Source organism: Branchiostoma floridae, chromosome 2 (genome assembly GCF_000003815.2).
Source record: "Branchiostoma floridae strain S238N-H82 chromosome 2, Bfl_VNyyK, whole genome shotgun sequence".
NCBI lineage: Eukaryota > Metazoa > Chordata > Leptocardii > Amphioxiformes > Branchiostomatidae > Branchiostoma > Branchiostoma floridae.
In genome coordinates this window covers 31,000,176-31,022,207 of record NC_049980.1, presented here as the reverse complement: position 1 = coordinate 31,022,207, position 22,032 = coordinate 31,000,176, and the positions used below count along the sequence as shown (strand labels likewise).

General features: G+C 41.6%; 2 protein-coding genes across 2 annotated transcripts; both read left to right on the top strand.

Moving 5' to 3' along the window:
- The first annotated feature begins 128 nt into the window (after window positions 1–128).
- LOC118409161 (cytochrome P450 4F22-like) lies at window positions 129–11,678 on the top strand. The gene is made up of 13 exons (XM_035810030.1): window positions 129–226; window positions 1,055–1,284; window positions 2,252–2,366; window positions 2,666–2,710; window positions 2,948–3,075; window positions 3,277–3,398; window positions 3,856–3,972; window positions 4,097–4,244; window positions 4,669–4,859; window positions 5,472–5,605; window positions 5,703–5,767; window positions 5,948–6,030; window positions 10,866–11,678. The coding sequence occupies exons 2-13, from the start codon at window positions 1,057–1,059 to the stop codon at window positions 11,050–11,052; spliced, it is 1,563 nt and encodes a 520-aa protein (XP_035665923.1). The 5' UTR covers window positions 129–226; window positions 1,055–1,056; the 3' UTR covers window positions 11,053–11,678.
- A 2,417-nt stretch (window positions 11,679–14,095) lies between these two features.
- Window positions 14,096–20,910, top strand: LOC118409708 (cytochrome P450 4F22-like). The gene is made up of 12 exons (XM_035810964.1): window positions 14,096–14,329; window positions 14,775–14,892; window positions 15,423–15,467; window positions 15,716–15,843; window positions 16,100–16,221; window positions 17,587–17,703; window positions 17,958–18,105; window positions 18,446–18,636; window positions 18,914–19,047; window positions 19,299–19,363; window positions 19,558–19,640; window positions 20,074–20,910. Exons 1-12 carry the CDS (start codon window positions 14,111–14,113, stop codon window positions 20,252–20,254), a joined length of 1,551 nt encoding a protein of 516 aa, XP_035666857.1. The 5' UTR covers window positions 14,096–14,110; the 3' UTR covers window positions 20,255–20,910.
- The last annotated feature ends 1,122 nt before the right edge of the window (window positions 20,911–22,032 follow it).

The window sequence follows — 22,032 nt, the reverse complement described above, 5'->3', positions numbered from 1 at the left end:
TCATACTTTGGGTACCTACTGGCTGGCAAAATACACCAGATGATTATTATTATTATTATTATTAAGTGGATCATCTTGTAACGAGATCCCACGGTGCCTTGTGCTGTGTATTTTGCCCCCTTGATATGATAACAACCTGACCTTTGCACCCGTGAGACAAAGTCTTTCTATCAGCATCATTAGACATAGAAGCGCTACATTGCAGCTCAAAGCTAACAGCGAAAAGGTAGGGCTTCTCTACTGTTCTCTTGTGGACTTGTCTACTGCATCATTGGTGTGCTTTCTTATCATCTTTACTGTATGTGTGTCCGTGTAAGTTAGTATATAGAACTACCGTGACAGTGATAAACTTTAGCTGATATTGTTGTGTAACTGTCTACTGAGCCGTGGGAGGGGTAGCTGCTACATAATCTTTGAATAATACGCTTACACAACCCATATAGTAACGATGACCCTAACCAATGAAATGGATGAAGGAATTACAAATGAAGATGTGTTAGACAGTGGTCAGAGTCCAATCCCCTCGAACAACTGTCAACAGCAATGGGCGATGGTTTCATAGTCTCAGAGTAAGTGGGTCAAATTGGCAAGTGGATATGCTGATTAATATATAACTCCTGACACGCGAGCTGCATGCTGGAAGGTCACTGTGTTCGTCTCTGTGCACCTAGAGATGTCTAGCTGCATCAAACAGAGTGTTCTTGAATTAAATAAAGTAATAATATAAGTAATACCTGAGTGACCTAGAGTTCCACGAACCCATACCGTCACCAAAGGACATTATTTTTTCTGACTGGCGTATTATCTGGATCACAAATATAGATCAGTATAGCCTGGTTTGGCATAAGAATTATTGTTATTTCTGAATTCTCATCTGTGCGACATCTCTGTGGCCTTCCTGTCATAACTCAAATAAAAAACCCTGAAACATGACGTCTTTCTACGGACAAAGGTCTTTTGAACTGATACTAGAAGCATCAGCGTTTACCTGATCATAATATGAATTTCATTAATGCACTGAAATATTGCTTGTTGAAAATTTCCCACTCTCTAGAAATGGTAGCGTCATCAGAGGATGATCAGAGTCATGTGTCTGAGTTCCTCCGCCTCCTGTCTGCCCGACTGCCCGCCGGCGTTACCGGCACCACGCTGGTCATGTGGACCCTGGTGTTGGTACTGGCTGTCCGTCTGTCTGTGTGGGTGGTGAGCTTCATAGCGTGGCAGGTAAAGATCAGGAGAGTCATGAAGCAATTTCCAGACCCTGGACCACCTGATCCTAATGGGGTATGTTGGTTTACGAGGGGCGTTCAAGAAGTAATCCACCTGACCCATTTCCAGTCTGATCTAAATGAAATTTTGCATATGTAATGATTCATATCTCTATGGGTTATGTTGCAAAAAACAGCTCTGAACTAATTTTGGTTTTTGATTTAAAGGTGTTTGAACTGAGTCAGGTGTGAAATGGACCATGTGTGAAATGGAGCCAGTTGAGTGTCGCGCAGTGATCCGGTTTTTGTATTTGAAAGGACGCATACCAAATGAGACTTTTGATGAAATAAAAGAAACTTATGGTGATGATTCCCCATCATATGACCTTGTAAAACGCTGGCATTGTGAATTCAAACATGGCCGGAAGTCTGTGGAAACAGCTCCCAGACCTGGTCGTCCCTCTTCTGCCATTGATGAGGCATCTGTTGCAGGACCAACCTGGGGCGTCCTACAAAAACGGTGTACAGAGCTGCATCAAACGGTGGTAGAAATGCATAACTCTGGGTGATTCCTATGAAGAGAAAGACTAATAACTGCACCAAGTTTCATTAATCTCCTCCTTTGGGAAATGGGTCAGGTGGATTACTTCTTGAACGCCCCTCATATGACCCAGAGTTTTAGTTCATTGAGTCCATTTGGCTTTATTTCATGTCGAATCTTTCAAGGCTCATAAGACTAAATGTGATATCTAATTAATAGCTACCCATATAGAAAGGGAAACCGGCCATTTTGATTCGACGTTTATAACTACGTACGTAATTTTTCAATTTCAAATTAAATGAGACAATACAATTGGTAGGATGGCTGATTTAGCCAACCACTGTCAGAATTGTAGAAGGCGACAAGTTGTTCATCAATTTATAAACTATTCTCGTCTTATCACAGAAAGGCTCACAATGGGCACGTTGTTTCTTGTTATCGATGATCTTGTTTTCACTTCTACTGTATAATGACTATGCTAATCTAGCTGTCGTTCTTGTAGGTTTTCTTGTCTCATGTTGAGAACAATCCCTACCATGTCCGGTGGCTGGGTCCCTTCATTGCTGTTACATCCTGTACCCATCCGGACACCATCAAACCAATCTTGAGCAATAAAAGTGAGTATCATTTTCTGTCGAATTTAGAAACTGACCAACGCAAAATGGACATGTTTGAAAAGCAATGTTTTTGATTTGTGTGACAGGGCGATCTGTTCACTGTATCCTTTTTTTCATTCAGAAGAAGATTTTAAAGCCCCAGTTTGCAATATTGATAACTGCTTGCTTTTCAGGGCTTACATTTTTTGCTATCCTGTGTTTCAAAATACTCCAATAACTGCTCTTCAGCGTTCTAAATAGCTGTCAGTACTACTTTCGGTAGTAAACGCTTTCTCTCGGGTTTCTATTGTGCCTTTCAGCACAAAAGCCTGACTGGACGTACAGGTTCTTTCGACCTTGGCTCGGTAGGTGTAGATCTTTCCTAGTTCCTTTACAAACATAAAAGCGTTGCAGTATCCAGGATAACATTGCTGATAATGCTAACTCAATTTCAACGTTTACGGATATTATGTTTGCTGGGAAATGCTGATGTTGTAGTTGCAGCATTTGTATACGTTTGGTCGGATGGCAACAATCCCTGATCACAAGTTCTTTAATTTAACCTCCAAGATAAATGAGAGTTTCCGTGCTTTTCCATGTAGGAGACGGTCTTCTACTCAGTGAGGGAAGCAAGTGGCAGAGGAACAGACGTCTGCTGACGCCGGCTTTTCACTTTGACATCCTGAAGCACTATGTGAAGCTGTTCTCTCAGTCAACAGTCGTGCTTCTGGTACGATTTAGATTTGACTTTTTACAGCAAGAATTATATCTTCGTAAACCCAACTGTAACAAAACTTGTACAGGAATCGGACTTTGTCTACTTGTATACAAACGGCCACTTCAACACCTGATTCAAAGATCTAAAATTGATTCCATCCAAAATCCCCAAGCTCCCCCTATTCAAAATTGATGTGTCAATATCTATTCGCAGGATAAGTGGATGTCATGTGGTCCAGGCGCATCTGTTGAGTTGTTTGACCACGTCGGGCTGATGACGTTGGACAACATCCTGAAATGCAGCCTGGGTTACAACAGCAGTTGCCAGACCGACGGGTAAGTTGTTTTCTTTGCATATGGAAATACGTTCATGAGAAATAAGACAGACATGATGGTCCGGTTTGCCATATGCTACAGTCACGTTTCCAAAAGGCAGTTTTTGTTGTCATGGCTATCGACAAGAATATCCTGTCAAGATCAAAAATGCAAATCAGTCTCTACAACTGGATAAAAAACGGAGATTTACTTTCGGAAATTCCATCACTCTTCTTCAGCGTCACTAGAATGAACAGGCAGAACAATTTGATACAAGTACAGCTAACAGGATAATCTGGTTGAACCACTAACTCCACTATTTTTTTGCATATTGTTTACCTGGATATCTAACCTTCATGAATGTATCCTATCAAGATGTTAAGAGCACGAAAAAAAGGCTTGTAAACTTCACTCTTGTTTGTTTGCATTGTTGTGCCTGGACTGGGACATTAACAAACCTTTTTTTGCCATATTGCAGCAAGTCGGCTCCGTATATCCTTGCTGTGCACGACTTGACCAGACTGATCGACGAACGGTTTGATTACGCACCGTACCATATTGACTTCATCTACTACCTGAGTGCGAGTGGACGCAGGTAAGCTGGAACTTTTCGTGTAGTGTTATATCAAAGATTTCTGGTCACTTTAATGCAAGAAAGTAATAATTCAAAACCAAAAATATGATCTTTGTCAACTACCGTCTGTAATTGATCACTGCAGATTCCGCCAGGCCTGCAAAGTCGTCCACGGTCTTTCTGAACAGGTCATAACGGAAAGGAAGGAACGACTAAAGAAGGAAAACTTTGCCTGGTCGAGTTCAAGGAGTGGGAAGTGTTTGGACCTTGTGGACATCTTGTTACAGGCAAAGGTAACATTATGATGATGCTCATACATGTAGAAAGTAAACTAACCAGCATGGAAAGAGTTGGAACTTTACCCAAAGTTTCGGCTGACTCGCGAAATGGACCAGTCTTCTGCAGACGAAAACCTCTTTTCGTGTTGGCTATATAAAGTTTAGTTTTCTCCAGAAAGTAGTTTCTCAACACAGCTCATGCTCATGTAGCTACAGGTTCCTAGATGTACATAGTACTCAGTACATAGTACCAGACAATCATACCACATGTCCATAGAGTTTAGCCTTAGGGTTACATTTCTCCTTATTATGAACATGGACTTTTAAGAAAAGAAGTCATGCACCATGTTTTTATCTGAACAGCTAATTCCTTTCAAATTATTCATCCTACTTGGACAATTATTTTTTTCATCACTAAAAGCGTCATGGTTTATTTAAGGACGAAGACGGTACCGGACTGAGTGTTTCCGAAATCCAGGACGAAGTCAACACTTTCCTGTTCGGCGGCCACCACACCACTGCCAGTGGAATCAGCTGGACACTGTTCCACTTGGCCCAAAATAAGGAATATCAGGACAAGTGCAGGAGGGAGGTGGAAGAGGTGCTTCAGGGACGGACAGAAATGACATGGTGAGAACTTCTTTCCAGAGCCTTCATATTTCTTAGTGCTAGTCTCATACAAATATGCTTCCTCTTAGTATAAATTTTCATCCTAGACTCATCTCCGTCGTTCCTGGACCGAATGATATTGAAATATTCGCCACGGTAAAAATTGATGTATTTCAAACGCTTATCATTTAGTACCTGTCTAACATGATTTTTCTTCGCCATAGCAGCCATGCTTTACGTCATTTATCAAGGTGATTTACATGTTCTCTAGTTTTCACAAGTATAGGAAGCGCTTTGTGAAAAAACAATCACCCACCGAAACTGTAAAACTTCGAGGGGTGATCAGTAAGTTCTCGGCCTCACCCAGAAATAAAAAGCACAACTCAGATTTTGAGCCACAACTTCATAGCATGAAGCCTTTTATCAATATCCTCCAAATTACAAATCATTGTAGTCATTACTTTCCTGGCATTCGTTTTTTTCTAAATTAGAAGGTAAGTGGCGAGAAAAACAAGGGTGAAGTGATTACCCCTCGTACTGATATCTAAGATCATCTTCAAAGTTAAATTCTAGAAGATAAAGCGTTGTCGATGATGCAATGCTGTCGATGTTTCTGATGACGTATCTGTACAGGCATGACGTCGCCAAACTACCATTCATCACCATGTGTATCAAAGAGAGCATGCGCTGTGTCCCCCCTGTTCCCCGAGTGGCACGGTCCGTGAAGCAGGATCTGACCTTCCCTGACGGAAAGTCGTTGCCAAAGGGTGAGCTAATTTTACAGACGTCATCGACATTTCAAATGTTTTCCATTGGTTCTGGTGTATGGCTATGTCGTTCTATCTGTAAATTTGCTTTCTACAGGAAGCCCAACTTTTGCTGGTTTCGAGTTAAGCCATAGGAACAGGGAGATCTGGCCAAATCCTACGGTATGTTTGCAGTATTTTCTAACCAACTGTCAAAGCTCTGAGCTCACGCATTCCTACTGACAGAAAAAGTCGCAATTTTTCAACCCAATTTCTGATTGAAGATAAACGTTCTGAGTCACATTTCTCTAATTGTATTCTGCATAGCGAGTTTAAAATTGCCTGAAATTCTTCATATCACAGGTGTATGACCCTTACCGCTTCTCACCTGAGAACGTGGAGAACAGATCTCCCTACGCGTTCCTGCCCTTCTCCGCAGGACCAAGGTATGACACAAACCATCCAATTTTTTAAAAGATATGTCCATTGACTATTGATAAAACATTCAAGATTTCTCAACTTTACTAATGAAATCAATCTATCAATCTATAGCATGTACTTTAGTATCCGGTAATGTTCGGGAGGTCTTTGAAGTGCCCTTATATACGAGGGCGGTTCAAAAAGTAATGCCACTGGTTTTATTACGGGCTCATTTTTTCATCGAATGAGTTCAAATTTGGCACAAATGTACAAGACTATATCCTCTTGAGATTGAGATGTCTCGAGTTGAGGTTTAGATCTTTATGAGCAACTGAGATGACTTTAAGATGACCACGAGCTTAAAAGCTTGTCAGGAGATCAGTTCCTCTAGATCTTACCATTTTAAAACTATTGTAGTAAGCTGAAATTTTACCTGTATAATAACAAATGTCTCTATAGATTACATGTTAAATTTCATGTTTGAACTTTTAATGGTTCATCTTTTACAGCCACTAGAATAGAGCGAGTTGCTATATTACAGACAGTTTGATTAATAGCCAAATATGTGATTTGTTGAATAAAGGTTTTTGTAGACTGTTTTCCATTAACCAACAGATGCGAAAAGAGGTCAGAGGTCAGGAAGAGGGCAGCCATGTTTGTTTTAGCAGAGGAAGCTGGAAGGATCTAAAATCGGTAAAAATCCTATCCTAAACAAACCATCCAGTTTTCTTTTTGTGCTGTAATGTAAGATGACTTTATAGAGTATTGTGTTTAGTCGACATTTTTTAATAAGACAGAGTTTTTTATGCTGGAAAATCCCACTCTGTTACCTACTCGGAAAGAGGGGAGGGGGGTGCCACTTCTTCCGACCTCTGATGTCTGGTCAGATTTTATTGATTAGAGATGACTATAGTGCAGAATCTGATGTGTTTCTGATGGAAGTGCAATGATATGATGTGTATTATTTTAGCGCCGGGTCGGCGGCAGCTGTAATTTGCAGTCAATTTGTTTTATGGTCTTATGTTGTGCAATATGCAAATAGCAGATAGGTTGTCTGTACTATATTGATGTGACGCTTTTACAGTTGTACATTTTGAAGTAAGGACACTGCAACATGTGTTTTCCAGCTTGCCCTAGACCACCAGGGTGCTTTAACCATGCCACTGGTGGGTACAGGGGGAGAAGGGGTGGTAGTAGTAGGAGGGACAAGCCCTGCAAGATTAAACCCTTAGTTAGTCAGAGGACCTGGGAAAGGCCAGTGTACAGGAGGGAAAGAGTGTTGCAAAATGTATCTCTGATTTGTAGCTCTCAAAGCAGTAGTAACAGTTCTGTAAAGAGAGTGACTCCCTCACTACTGTTGACAAATGTTAGATCTATCAAGAACAAGAAACATGAGCTGGAAGCTACTGTTGAAAATTACTCGGCACAAATTGTATGTGTGACAGAAACCTGGACCACTCCAGATATACCTGACCATGTTATATCAATGCCTGGTTACAAATTGTTTAGACGGGACAGGCCAAATCAGAAAGGGGGAGGGATTGCGGTGTACATTCCTGAGGGCTTTCAAGCTCGCAGATTGCACGACTTAGAGGAAAGAGACCTGGAAGTGATCTGGGTGCAAGTCCGGCCGCGACGGCTTCCCAGGTCAATTCCAGTGATTGCACTTGGCGTGATCTACCACCCCCCATGCAAAAATAACAAACAAGGGTCTGACGCTATGTTAACTCACCTGGTAACCAGAGTTGATACCATTCTCAACCACCAACCCCAAGCTGGGATCTTGCTGTGCGGTGACTTGAACGGTCTTCCACTTAAACGTCTGCAAACAGCCCACCCAACCTTAAAACAGATTGTTAAACAACCCACAAGGGGAGCAGCAATCTTGGATGTTGTGATCACTAACTTGGCTCAGAACTACAACAAGCCTCAGATAATCCCACCAATAGGGAATAGTGATCATGCTTGTGTCCTGCTCAAGTCTGGTATACCTGCTGTAAAACACCCGACTGTCAGAGTTCCTCGTAGAGTTGTGACCCCCCACAGGAAGAGGGAGTTCGAAATGGCCCTAGCAGTGCAGGACTGGACGGAGGTGTTTGAGGCAGTGTCAGCCCATGACAAGGTGGCCAAATTTTACGCGATTCTCACATCCCTTCTTGACACTTACTGTCCTGTCAGGATGAGTCCAGTCAGGACCAACGACAAAGGATGGTTCACAGAGAGAGTTAAGAAAGCCATTGAAAAGAGGCAAACAGAATTCCAGCAACATGGAAAGACGCAGATGTGGAGAAGCCTTCGGAACAAGGTCAACACCGCTATACGCCAAGCCAAAAACTGGCATTACCGTCACTGCATCCAGCAGCTCAGAGGTGAAGCCCCTCGTAAATGGTGGGAGTGTATCAACAGGGAGTTGGGAAGATCAGGAAGCAGTGGGAGAGCTACAATCACAGATGAGCTTTCAGCAGAGAGCATCAGTCAGTATTTCGCCAAAGCAGGGTGTGAGAGTGAGTCTCTTTACATCTTCCCGCTTCCGTTCGCAGGCGTGTGTCCTGACTTGTGCTCGATTGGCGAGGTGAAAGTTTTACTCAAGACTACCAACCCAAGGAAAGCTAGTGGGCCGGACAACGTACCAAACTGGGTGCTTAAGGACTGTGCTGAGGACTTAGCACCTGTTGTTTGCCATCTCTTCAACACCTCGTATGCGAAGGGCACAGTGCCCTCAGTGTGGAAGTCGGCAAATGTTGTGCCTGTACCGAAGGCTGCTGGAGCATCTCAAGTGGAGGACTTTCGACCAGTCTCCCTTTTAGCTGTTTTGGCAAAACTGCTCGAGAGATGCGTTCTCAAGAGATTACTCCCTGCACTAACTACGGTCATCCGGGACCAGTACGCCTACATGAAAGGCTCGTCAACCACATTAGCATTGGTGCGTTTGGTACAAACCTGGTTATCTGCTCTTGACTCCAAAAAGCCAACTCTCGTAAGGGCACTTTTTGCGGATATGAGCAAAGCTTTTGATCGGGTAGATCACGCCCTGCTGCTGATGTGTGTTAACAATCTACAAGTGAGTCCACACATGCTGGCATGGATACACAACTATCTCAAACATAGACAGCAAAGAGTTGTGACCCATGGCAAGTTCAGCACCTGGCACACTTTAACATCAGGAGTCCCACAGGGGGGTGTTCTCTCACCCTACTTATTTTTGCTGTTTATGAGCACTAGGTCACCAGTGTATAGTTCCACACTAAATGTTGGCTATGCTGACGACGTCAGCTTGTCGCGATCTCTCCATGTGGCTGTGGCAAACAGCGACAGGGCAGTGGAGGAGGAAGCGACTCAGCTGGATGTATGGGCTAGCGACAACAAGATGATTTTAAATGGAGGCAAAAGTCAGCTAATGCAAATATGTTTTAACAGATCAGTTCCTGTCCCACCAGAGATTATCTTAGGGGGACAACAGGTGCCATGGGTTGAACAGGCCAAGGGTTTGGGGTTTATTTTGGATAGGTACTTGACGTTTAATAACCAAGTGACATCCATGGTCACGAAGGCCTCTCGTAGGCTTCATTATCTTAGGCTCCTTACTAAACAGGGCACTAGTGTCGTGGATTTGGTCCAGGTGTACGTCACACTTATCAGACCTGTGCTCGAATATGGGCACGTACTACTAGTAGGGTGTAGTAAGGAGCAAGAGAGACAAATTGAAAGAGTACAACGGAGAGCACTCCGTATCGTCTCACTGGGGGGAAGACGAGAGGTGCCTGCTTTGCCGACGCTAAAAGAACGACGAGAGGTTGCGGCAGTGAAGCTACTGAGGGACATGCTGGACGAGGGTCACCCCCTCCATGACCTGGTGCCGCCGGCCAGAACCACAGTCACTGGGAGGACTCTTAGAAACGGCAATGCACTTACTGTGCCAGCTGCCCGGACACAGAGACTGAGAAGGTCGTTCTTGTACCAGGCTATACGCCTGTACAATGAGGCTTGATACTCTGCGTAGGACGTTCCTGTCCTTGACTCCGGTGTTCCTTGTGAAGTATAATGTACAACTTTGTATAGGCGTTTCTGTATCATGTACTGTAATTTGTTTAATGGATGTATATACATATATTTTGTAGTCGACATGTTGAAAATTTGTACAAAATCAGTGATATTCAGTTTGTTCTTACAAACTGCGATGCTGATTCTTTTCTGAATAAACGAATAAAACGAATAAACGAAACATTGCACAATTATTAACTGTTTCAAGACCAAGAAGTGTGTTAAGTTTGATTTTTCTCAGTTGATACGAAAGTCGGTTATAGAAACTTTAAGCAGCCCACCCGTAATCCACCGCTAATTACGACCCTAACGACCTTACTTCACACCAGGAACGAAAAAATAATAAATGGTTGTATTTAAAAGATGAAAATAGGCATGTGGCTTATAGAGAAATGCAACTTGACACATGTGCAATTTTAGTTCCTTACAATAGCTACAAGTGATTCAGGGACATTACCAATCGCACGTTAATTGACCCTCTAATTTCTTCCGACTGGATAACAAGGGTGTGGTCATCTTGAACTCAACTCAGTCAGTCATAAAAATCTTAACAACAAATTGAGATGTCTCAATCTCAAGAGGATATATTTTTGTACCTTTGTGCCAAACTTCAACTCATTCGATGAAAACATGAGCCTGTTATAGAACCAGTGGCATTACTTTTTGAATCGCCCTCGTATCTTATCTCGTTGAGTATCTTTTTGCAGCATCAAGTTAAGACCTAAACCATCCTTGTATTTGTATTTTTCATAAAATAGAATTTGGTAATATACAGGAGTACTTTGAAGCATTCTTATACCTAGCTGATGTTTGTTTTAAGGAACTGCATCGGGCAAAACTTTGCTATGACCGAGATGAAGGTGTCCGTGGCGCTGATCCTGCAGAGCTTCCAGCTGGAGCTGGACGAGACCAAACCTCCAGCCGTCCCCTGTGACAGGATAACTCTACAGGCTAAGGATGGGATCTGGGTGAAAGTTCACCCGATCAAGACCAATACGCACAACTAATTGTGGGACAACGTTCTAGTTAACTTGCAATGTTTCCCAATTCTGTATTCTATGTCAAAATATAGCGAATATTGTTAATCCTAGTTGTTTGATGAAATCACCATGTTAACATAACGTATGTTGGTTCTACGGTTCACTAAAGTATACATGGGGACATGTAATGTTATGTGATATCTACGCTAGTAAATGGCAATGACATTTATCGTAGTTGTAATAAGTTAGTAGTTAGGTAAATGTTTCTTGTGAAATTTAAAAGTGACCAGAAAAGACTGACATATCTAATGTTTGAATATCTAATATAAGTCGCCTTATTCTTGCCGAGGATGCAAATAAGGGTTAAGATAAGGGTTTAGATATCTTTGCGGGCCAATTATGGAATATAAAAGTTTCCTTACCTTTGAATAACGATAAACGAGTCAATGACTTACTGTTTTAGTACTTCTTCTACAATTTATTTCTAATAACATCATCTGTAAAATTTAGAACACGGCATGGCATAAAGGAATTGCAGTCTCTTGTGTTGTATTTGATTAATACAAAATTATTACAGTAATATATGATCCTTACCATGTGACCTGTACTTAGCCCAGTGGGGCAAAAATGTGCAATAAAGGTCTTCATTCATTCATTAATTCATTGTTGGCAAACATTTGTGAGCATGTTTAACCCATATTCTACTTGCACTTAGAAAATCTAAGTTTTACCTCACTTAAAAAAACGCTTTATTCTCTCAAGTATGTGGGTGCAACTATTTTTAGTACATGTATAGCGCGAAAAAAAGCATGAGGTTAATCGCTGTTTGGGCTTGGTGCACACAACCAAAATGGCTACGAAAAATATTCAGACAGAAACCTAGTGCTTGCCTTTCGTTCCTATAAGTAGCCTTACTTAGCAAGATATATGCTGATCTCCTAACTCTAGTAGCATCACGTGTATTGGTATGGGGGTTGTAAGCTAGCATCTCAAAGAGCTCTCCATTGATCTTCAACAAGAAGTTCATTTTGGGCTCTATCAGAAAGTAGGGTTCTCAGACCTTGCAGAAAAAGTCCTTTAAAGTGTAGACATGAACAAAATCTGTTCTCCAATTCATAATATCAATAAAACTTCTCAGCCTAAAGTTCTTAAGGCATGGTTACGTTCATGGTGGTGCGTGTTAAAATGGGCACAGGTAACTGATGACAACTCGAGCCCCAAAATACTGTAGATACGTCTGAGAAAATATAACGTCAACTGGGAGACAGCGAGAAAACTGAAGCACAAGATGTGAAACAACATCGTGTATCTCGGGACGGGAGACATCCACCGTTCGATCCCACGGTGTTTAGTCCTGTGTATTCTATTTGCCCCCTTGATGTGATTACTACCTGACCTTTGCACTGTGAGATTCTCAGTGCCGGTGGACAACGAAGTGCTCTACTGTCTAACCACCATTCAGTTTAACGAACAACAAAAAGGTACTGTTTCTCCATTACTATTCTCGTCAGTGACTACTGCATTACTGGTATGCTTTTATCACATATTTGCTGTGTGCGTGTGAGCACATGACCGACGAACTAATCAATGTTGTCAAGGAGGAGCTTTACTGTTTATTCAGGAGCGGGGGAGGGGTTTATCATGTAGCTTTTACATAACCTGAAAATGTTACACTCATAATCCAAACGATAACCATATCTACCGAAATGGATGAACGAACTACAAAATGCAAGATGAGTTAGTTGGGCAATATTTAATGTCGTGAAAAGGTGACAATTCGTAAGTAGGTCAAACATGCAAATCGATATGTTAATACAGCACCAAAATGCACGTGTTGCATGATGGGAGGTTATTAGTTTTGACGTCTCTGAGCAGCTTCCGAAGATTTGCCAGTTATAACCAAAAGGCGTGATCATGTTTTAAATATATTATAATGTATCATATCATATCATGTCATATCATAGTAATGATCTGATTAAAGGTATAATTTATATGCTTACATAAAGAAAAAAAAAACAGAAATGAATTGACAATGTTGAAACCAAATAGTATACTAGACTCCATGGGTAGAAATTGGCCAAATAGCGAGAATGAGAGAAGTACGCCATTGAGTTGTTACCCCATGAAAATGGTAAAGACTAAGACATAACGGATCACTATTATGGAGAAGTATGGTATCATGAACATTTTTGACATACTTGCATTATGTAAAAGATAACCAATGTAACGGATAACCCGTAATGTATGTATAGTGCTAGCCCCGCCTACCGAGGGGTTTCGACTCTCTCGAGGTCATGCAGTTTCCACTGTTTTGGGGGTTAATAATACCGCACGTTTGACTTTTAGTGACACACATTTTCCTCATTTGCATGAGGAAAAATTTGCATGTCTCAGATTTTTTCCTTGTCTTACACTACGTGGATATAAGGTCAGACTGACTTGTATGGGCGACATCCTCTTAAGACCCAAAAACTAATATGTCAGGGCGAAAAAAATCCAGCAAAAAATGACACCAGACCAAAGGGCTAAACGTACATTTTTTCTCAGGCTTCTTTCCTCTAATGTTCACCTCAAGTAACATTGTAACAGACAATTGTCGCCATTGATAATGTTTATACTGCCATTATTGTTTACAGAGGGAACAAGGGCGTTGTGGTACCATGCCCTGACCATGTGCTCCCATACCCTGGAGAGCAGATCCTCTGGCAAGCATGAAATTCTGATTTACCAATCACGCTATTGGGTGACATGTGGCCACAGTGTTTTTGGGAAAACAGGAAAAAATCAATGCGTATGTCAGCCATAACATTACGTCAATGTGACCTAATCACGGAAAATGAGCTCCTCTTATCGGCCTAGGGAATTAGCCTTGTACTAACTTTATTTCATGAATTTACTCTCTGTAGCCTGTCTGTCATAACGCATGTGAATCAATGGTAATGAATGGGAAAGCTCAAACAGTGCCTTTCATGGAAACAATGTACAACTGTCGTTACCAGAGGCATTACGGTTTAATTCATTATTGGGTAATTCATAAAATGTGAAATGTGTCTTTTTTCTGTTCAAGATTTTCCGCACTCTCGAGATGGTTGCGTCCATAGAGAATGATCAGAGTCATGTCTCTGAGTTCCTCCGCCTCCTGTCTGCCCGACTGCCCGCCGGCGTTACCGGCACCACGCTGGCCATGTGGACCCTGGTGTTGGTACTGGCTGTCCGTCTGTCTTTGTGGGTGGTGAGCTTCATAGCGTGGCAGGTAAAGATCAGGAGGGCCGTGAAGCAGTTTCCTGAATTCAACCGTGACTTGGTAGGTTTATAAACAAGTGTTAAGTTTATTGTGATACAACATCCTCCCAAATACACTACCCTTGGATGCCTTTGTCTCATCTGAAAATATGAAAAGAAAACCCATCCCAGATCTAGTTATAAGCATCTTATCAATACGGAATGTGCCCCCTTTTGTCTCGATTTCTGTTTTATCAAAGAACTTTTTTAGTTCTTTGGTTTTATGTGCCCTTTAACTAGGATTCGCCAAGGAAACGAGCTAAATGTTGAATTGTAGAATTAGATGTCTGGTAATCATGTAGTTAATCTTGGACTTTATCAACTGTTATCTTAATCATTGATGAGCTAAAAAAAACGCTGTTTCTTTTAACAAGGGACGCGTTGTTTCCAGGCATAGATGTTATTGTGTTTTTCTTGTAAGTAAAAATATAGTGTAGGTTACACTAATTTAGCTGTCGTTCTTGCAGACGGCGATATTGTCTCTGGTTGAGCACAACCGTTCCCATGTCTATTGGCTGGGTTCCCTTATTGCCACTATAGCCTGCAGCCATCCCGAGAACATTAAGCCAATCTTGAGTGGTAAAAGTGAGTATCCCTGTCCTTCACATTAAGTTGAATTTGGCCGTACATCTGTGCACAGGCTTAGGGGATGGCGCCCTTGGGCCAGACTTTTGTGCAAGCCTGCTACAGCATGGGGCAAGGTCCGCTGGTCGTGATCTTTCTCATTAGTGATGAGTGCTAAGCAGAAGCATGTACCATTTTTAAAGTCTTGGGTATGACCAGGCCGGGGATCGAACTCGCGACCTGTACCGAATGCAAGGCGAACACTCTACCCACTCGGCCATTGCACCAGTTTGTCCTGGAAAGTGCAAGACTCAACAAGCAACGAGCTAGTGATAATTGCACGTTAGGGTGATTGGTGGTTCAGTTTCCCCCCTTCGTTTTCACTCAAACGTAAAAGCTCTTGTTTGCAAAATTTCTTTTCAACAGTGGCATCTTTGCAGACTAATAAGATAAGGCTATGCAACGTTCTCAACGTGCTCTCAGTAACGCTTTCTCTCAGATTTCTGTTGTCAGAATTCTGTACGTACAGTATGTCATGTTTTGCCTTTCAGCACAAAAGACTGACTGGGCGTACAGAATGTTTAGACCATGGCTCGGTAGGTGCAGATTTCGCCTAGTTTCTTTACGAACATAAATAGTGTTGTAGCAACAATGATAACAATGTGTTTCTTGTCAAACCTAACACTTTCAAGGATATTATGTTTGCTGGCTAATGATGACGTTATCGTTTTGTTACATTTGTACAAATCTGGTCTGATGTAAAAAGTCGTATCTTTGATCATAAGTTCTTTTTGAAACCTGCCTATACTACCACCAACTCCTTGTATTCGTGTATTTCATGTAGGAGACGGTCTTCTAACAAGTGAAGGCAGCAAGTGGCAGAGGAACAGACGTCTGCTGACGCCGGCTTTTCACTTCGACATCCTGAAGCACTATGTGAAGCTGTTCTCTGAGTCAACAGTCGTGCTTCTGGTACGCTCTAGTACTTTGGTTTGGTTGCAATTGCATTCTGTACATGTCATCCAAGTCCCTTAAATTTTCTGGGAAACCGGTTAAAATCCACGACTCTTTTATTCCTTATAGATGTAATTTGATACGATTTTAACAGGTCTATTCCATTGCACACGTGGTACTGTTAAAATGACTAGAATCAATAAATAAAGACTTTAAAATAATCTTTGGCCTGGCCTGGGGTGGCACTAAAAGTCCAGTCTCAATCTATTCGCAGGATAAGTGGACGTCACGTGGTCCGGGCACATCTGTTGAGTTATTCGACCATATCGGGCTGATGACGTTGGACAACATACTGAAATGCAGCCTGAGTTACAACAGCAGTTGCCAGACTGACGGGTAAGTAATTTTATCCTTCGCGAAAATATTACATGAACGATTTTAAATTTTATCCTATTCATATTATACCCTACAAGGAATTCGGTAGTCATGTTCTGTTGTAGCACACCAGTTTTGCACAGTGAGTATTAGACCAGGCTGCAAGGACTGATCCATTCGCCGTGGTTTACCTCGTCTCCTTTCGATAAGTGCGGTGGGAATTCTAACGTGCTCGAGGCGTTACTCTCCTCAAACATGTCCTGATGCAATTTCCTTGTACATAGGCCAATACATCTCTACTGCTTTTCAAAAAAGGAATCGTACTGTCACAAACACTTGATGTTAACTCTGTATCGTGTACCACTATGTTCTAGTAATACCTGTTCCCCATGAATTAATCCGCTCAGCTGAAGTAACATAGCGACAAGTCATTTGTTACATAGAACCCTCTTACCATTGTTATGTATAAGCAACCACGTAGATATTTATCTTGATGTTCTGTACAATGTCATGTATTACACCCGAACTTGCCATACATTGTACCCGTACAATTGTTGCGCAGTAAAGATTGATTGATTGATTGATCAAACACGGGGCCTGTCCGCGACTTTACGTCCAATCCGAGAGAAGGCTTATGCTACAGGCACGTTTACAAAATGATGCCCTGTCTGATAGTTTATTGAACTTTTTGTTGGAAATTTCGGGCCGGGAATTCATAATACTCTCTTCTAATATTGCAGCAAGTCAATATGTTAAGAGCACGAAAACAAGAATTGTATTATTGCCATGACGACGATTAAGGATACAACAATACAGCTCAAATCAGAAATAGATTGGAACTTCCCTGTCGCACTATCCCTGGCACAATATACTAGCCCACCTGTAACATAAACCTACAGCCAGCAGAAATGTACTATCCCCGGTACAGCACAATGGTCTGCCAGTGACCTAAACCTACAGCTGAGCACTACAGAAGTATTTCCTGTCTGCCTGTGGCGTATGGCGTGAACAAGCTCTAGAAAAGAGAACGTATCCTTCATAACATAACATAACAACCAAGACAACGTGATCCATTGTGCAGAGTTTCCCTGTCTTACCACTGGTTTCAAAGGCCCAATGCCTCCAGGAAGCCAGTGTGACCTACATTCCACCATTGCATACCAGAGATACTTCGGGGACAGATTTGGGGGGGGGGGAGGGCTTGCATACCCAGCATACTGGGGAGTACTAGCATTCTTGGAAAAATGCCTGTGCAATTCCTAGAATTTTTGCAGACTGAATGCAATATATACCACTTGACGACTCCCCTGAGGCGTCGTCAAAAATTCGCTCTTGTTTTGTTGCGTTGTTGGTCCTCGACTAACAAACATTCCTGCCATATTGTAGCAAGTCGGCCCCTTATATCCTGGCTGTACACGACTTGAACAGACTGTTCTATGAACGGACCGAGAATCCACTGCACCATATTGACTTCATCTACTATCTCAGTACAAGAGGACGCCGGTAAGCTAGGATTTTTAAAATTTACTATTGAATGACTTTTTCTTTATAGTTAGGAGCAATTAAAAGCCCACAATATGATCTAAAATAGAAAAGTTGTCTCCTCCACCAAACATCCCAAGCAACAAGCATATCTCTCAAGGCATTGGTTCTGTAAAATGCACTCATTCCTTATCATAATGCAAATTATACACACTTTGTCGCTTTGCGTGTATTGTATGATTATAACTGCACCATTCCTTCCTGTATCTGTAAAGATTCCGCCAGGCCTGCAAGACCGTTCACGGTTTCTCCGAACAGGTCATAACGAAAAGGAAAGAAGAACTGAAGAAAGAAGACTTCACTTTAACGAGGACAAGAAGTGGGAAATGCTTGGACCTTTTGGATATCTTGTTGCAAGCAAAGGTAGAATTATGACTATGCAGAATTATGACTATGCTACCAGTGTTATTGTCACAGGCCCATACAATTATGATACATACCTCCAGTTCTATGAAGATAACCATATCCATGTCGATAGGTTTTTTTGGGGACTAAAAGCAATAAATGTACAGCTTTTATATTCTAGCCAGCCCGCTCATCTCAAATTGTTCATACTATTCGGACAATTGCCATTATTGTTTCATCAACAAAAGCATCACGGTTTCTTTAAGGATGAAGACAACAGCTAATTCCTTTCAAATTACTCATCCTACTTGGACAATTATTATTTTTTCATCACTAAGAACATCACGGTTTATTTAAGGATGAAGACGGTACCGGGCTGAGTGTTTCCGAGATCCGAGACGAAGTCAACACTTTCCTGTTCGGCGGCCACCATACCACTGCCAGTGGAATCAGCTGGACACTGTTCCACTTGGCCCAAAACAAGGACTATCAGGACAAGTGCAGGAGGGAGGTGGAAGAAGCGCTTCATGGACGGATTCAAATGACATGGTGAGATCATACCTCTGACAGTTATCATTTACTAACCTGTATGACCTGTTTATCTTCGTTTTTATTTCAACCACCGTCATTGATATGATCACTGTAGTTCTCGCATTATGTGTGTTCCTTTTCATACATTATTGGGCAAAGCCCCCTTCAGGTGTTGTTGCAAAAAGGTGTACCACTGGATTGTACGACAGCTGCTTCAAACTTCACTCTCAAAAGACGAAGTATTGGACCCCTTACATCTTACATTGTTCTCGATGTTACCGATGTTTCTCTACAGGCATGACATTGGCAAACTACCGTTCATCACCATGTGCATCAAAGAGAGCATGCGCTGTGTTCCTCCAATTCCTCGAACTATGCGATCCTTGAAGCAGGACATGACCTTCCCTGAAGGAAAATCGTTGCCAAAGGGTGAGATTTATTTTCGTACATTATAGAAAAGGTGGGATCCTTCCATTGTCTCAGGAAAAGAAGTTCTACCCAACAAGTTACAGTTGAGAGTTAGCTTTTAGACATATTCTATACTATTCTACACTGCTTGCGTGTTCCCTTGCATGTTCCCTGCAATTAGCCCTCAGGCAAGAATTTACAATAAACTATTATCATTGGTATTTCCATTGATTAAGCGTATGGCTGTCATATGTAAACATTTCTTTCTTCAGGTAGCCCAACTTTTGCTGATTTCCTTGGACTCCATAGGAACACAGAAATTTGGCCAAATCCTACGGTATTTCTTTTTATTAACTCACCAGCTGTCATTCCGTTGAGGTATCTCTAGTTTCACATGTTACTAATATTGCACGGCCGGATAGAGAGCGTCACGATGCTCATTCAAATAGATAAGCGTTCCCAGGTAAATGTTCGTTACGTATGTGTATTATACACAGAGAGCCTTAATTTGCCTAAACCCTCCATATCCAGGTGTATGATCCTTACCGCTTCTCACCTGAGAACATGGAGAACAGATCTCCCCACGCTTTCCTGCCATTCTCTGCAGGACCAAGGTAAGAACTAAACCATGTATCTTAGATGTCTCTTAGATAGGCGTTGAGTTACAAGAAATGGATTTACAGCATGTATTAAAAAAGGACAATCACATCCGTCTATAATAACATCCTATACGGTTTAGTTAGTAGAGTTTTAATTCTTATTCTATATCCACTCTTTTTGTTGCTTATATTTGAAAATAAAAAAGTCACTGTACTTTCTGTCGTGCCAATAAAGCTTGTCATATAATAGCAAACCAAGGGACTTGAAGAAAAAGATTACAGTTGGCAGTTAGCAATTGCATTCAGAATTCTTAAAGCTAGGGTCGAAAGGGGAAATTTATCCAAGAAACCAACCAAAGGTGGCCACAAAAGTGGTACTAAATCAGAGAGTCACTAGTACTGTTTTACTGCAGGTAATGCATAGAACTGCGTGATTATTTGTTTGCAGGAACTGCATCGGGCAAAACTTCGCCATGAACGAGATGAAGGTGGCGGTGGCGCTGATCCTGCAGCGTTTCCAGCTGGAGCTGGACGAGACCAAACCTCCGGCCGTCCCCTGTGACAGCATAACTCTACAGGCTAAGGATGGGATTTGGGTGAAAGTTCACCCGGTCAATACCAATACTTAAGGAGACGAAGAGCACGATCTACAGGTGTTACATTTTTTCATCAAAGAGTACGTTATTTCTGTATTCTTTGCCAGAATTTAGGAAATGTATTTTCTTTGTTTTAACTGTTTACACTAACAGACTGTGTTAGTTTCGCGGTTCATTGATGTTTGCTTGAGCATACATGGCGACAAATGTAATGTTATGTAATGTTATGTTGTATCTCCGCTAGTACGAGTACATGTCTCACGGTTTTAATCGTATAGCTATAGGCTTTTCTTGTGAAATCTTTAAGTGAACAGAAACGTATTTTAAAAAATAGTTAGTGATAAAACAACTGATGAGCCTTCATTCTTACCTACATGTAGCAGTATGCAAGTTCTAAGAGGATGGTTAAGGTATTTAATTGTGGAATTATGAAATATTTCTGCCTTCCGATAATGACGAAAAAGTCAATGTCAACAGCTGTTTTAGATTTTCTTCTAGAATCTAAATGTTATTGCGTAATGAATAGATTTTAAATCAGTTGAAAAAGGAACCACAGTTCCTTATGTCGTTTATGATTAAATTCTTGTTTGGTAAAAAACTCCAGATATCTCATAATTACGTTCTAAGCTGAAAAACGTAAGTGTGGGCCATATACTACATGAACGAAGACAATAAAAGTCTGTAACTGCTAAGAAAATCTCTTTTTTTCTCTCCCGCGACTAGCATGTGGATGACACAGATTAATGAACATCGCGCAAAATATGGCTATAGGTTAAATCGCGCTACGCGAAAATGGTACTGCGGTACCACAGGAAACCGCCAGGTGTTTTTTAATCTAAGTAATCATTTGCCTTGCTGACACCTTTCCACGAACCAAATATCATAAGGATCCATCCGCAGACTCTTGAATTATGTTGTCCATAATCGCGCCCACAAATGATACGTATACGTACACCGAAAACCTCCCTTGTAATCAACGGACCAAATTAATAACCGCGCATACGTCGTGCTGGTAACACTGCAACATCAAGGAGATGACTAATTATCACAGTGTGAAAGAACATAAATTATAGCACATACCAGAAAGCCAATGTCCTCCCAACATTGCCGGTTGTCGTGAACACGGGGCTTCGAAGTCTTGCTCTGCCATTGCGGGCTCCAGTCGGCATGCAGATATATGATCCAGTCCCTTTGTATAGGTATAATGGTACAATAATGAATAACAATGAAAATATCTTTTTTTTCGACTGAGCCGAGCACTTTGGACTAATGCTTCTGAACATTTACAACTTAAAGTTATATACATCATATTCTTGTGTTGTGTAGCCTCTCACAAGGAATTTGTCCACTTGCAAAATCTACAATTATTATGTATGTTATTGTCTATGAAGCACAAAAGGAGTTCGAGATGCGTCGCAATGACGAAACTCCAGACGGAATCTAGCACTTCCCGAAAGTTCAGCGTCCGGGATAATGAAGACTGGAAGTGTGTACAATAAGACCACTTTATATTTAAAGCTAGTTTGCTGTTAGAAGTGAGACTAATATCGCAAAGTTGAAGGCACATTTCCATTATTCATGTATTGCCAAGGAATGATCTTTGACATAGATGTATGTTGCGATTTTCTTTATTCATCGCCTTTATCCTTCTTAGTCTTGACTTACCCGTTGTCCGGTCGCCATCAGGCCCACTGATGCCACATTTCCCGCTCTGGATGACGGTAAAGTCGGCTGTGTCATCGGGAGAACTCAGCTGTTCCCAGCCGCAAAGGTCATTCTCAAGGTCACACAGGTACAGCACGTCATCTTGT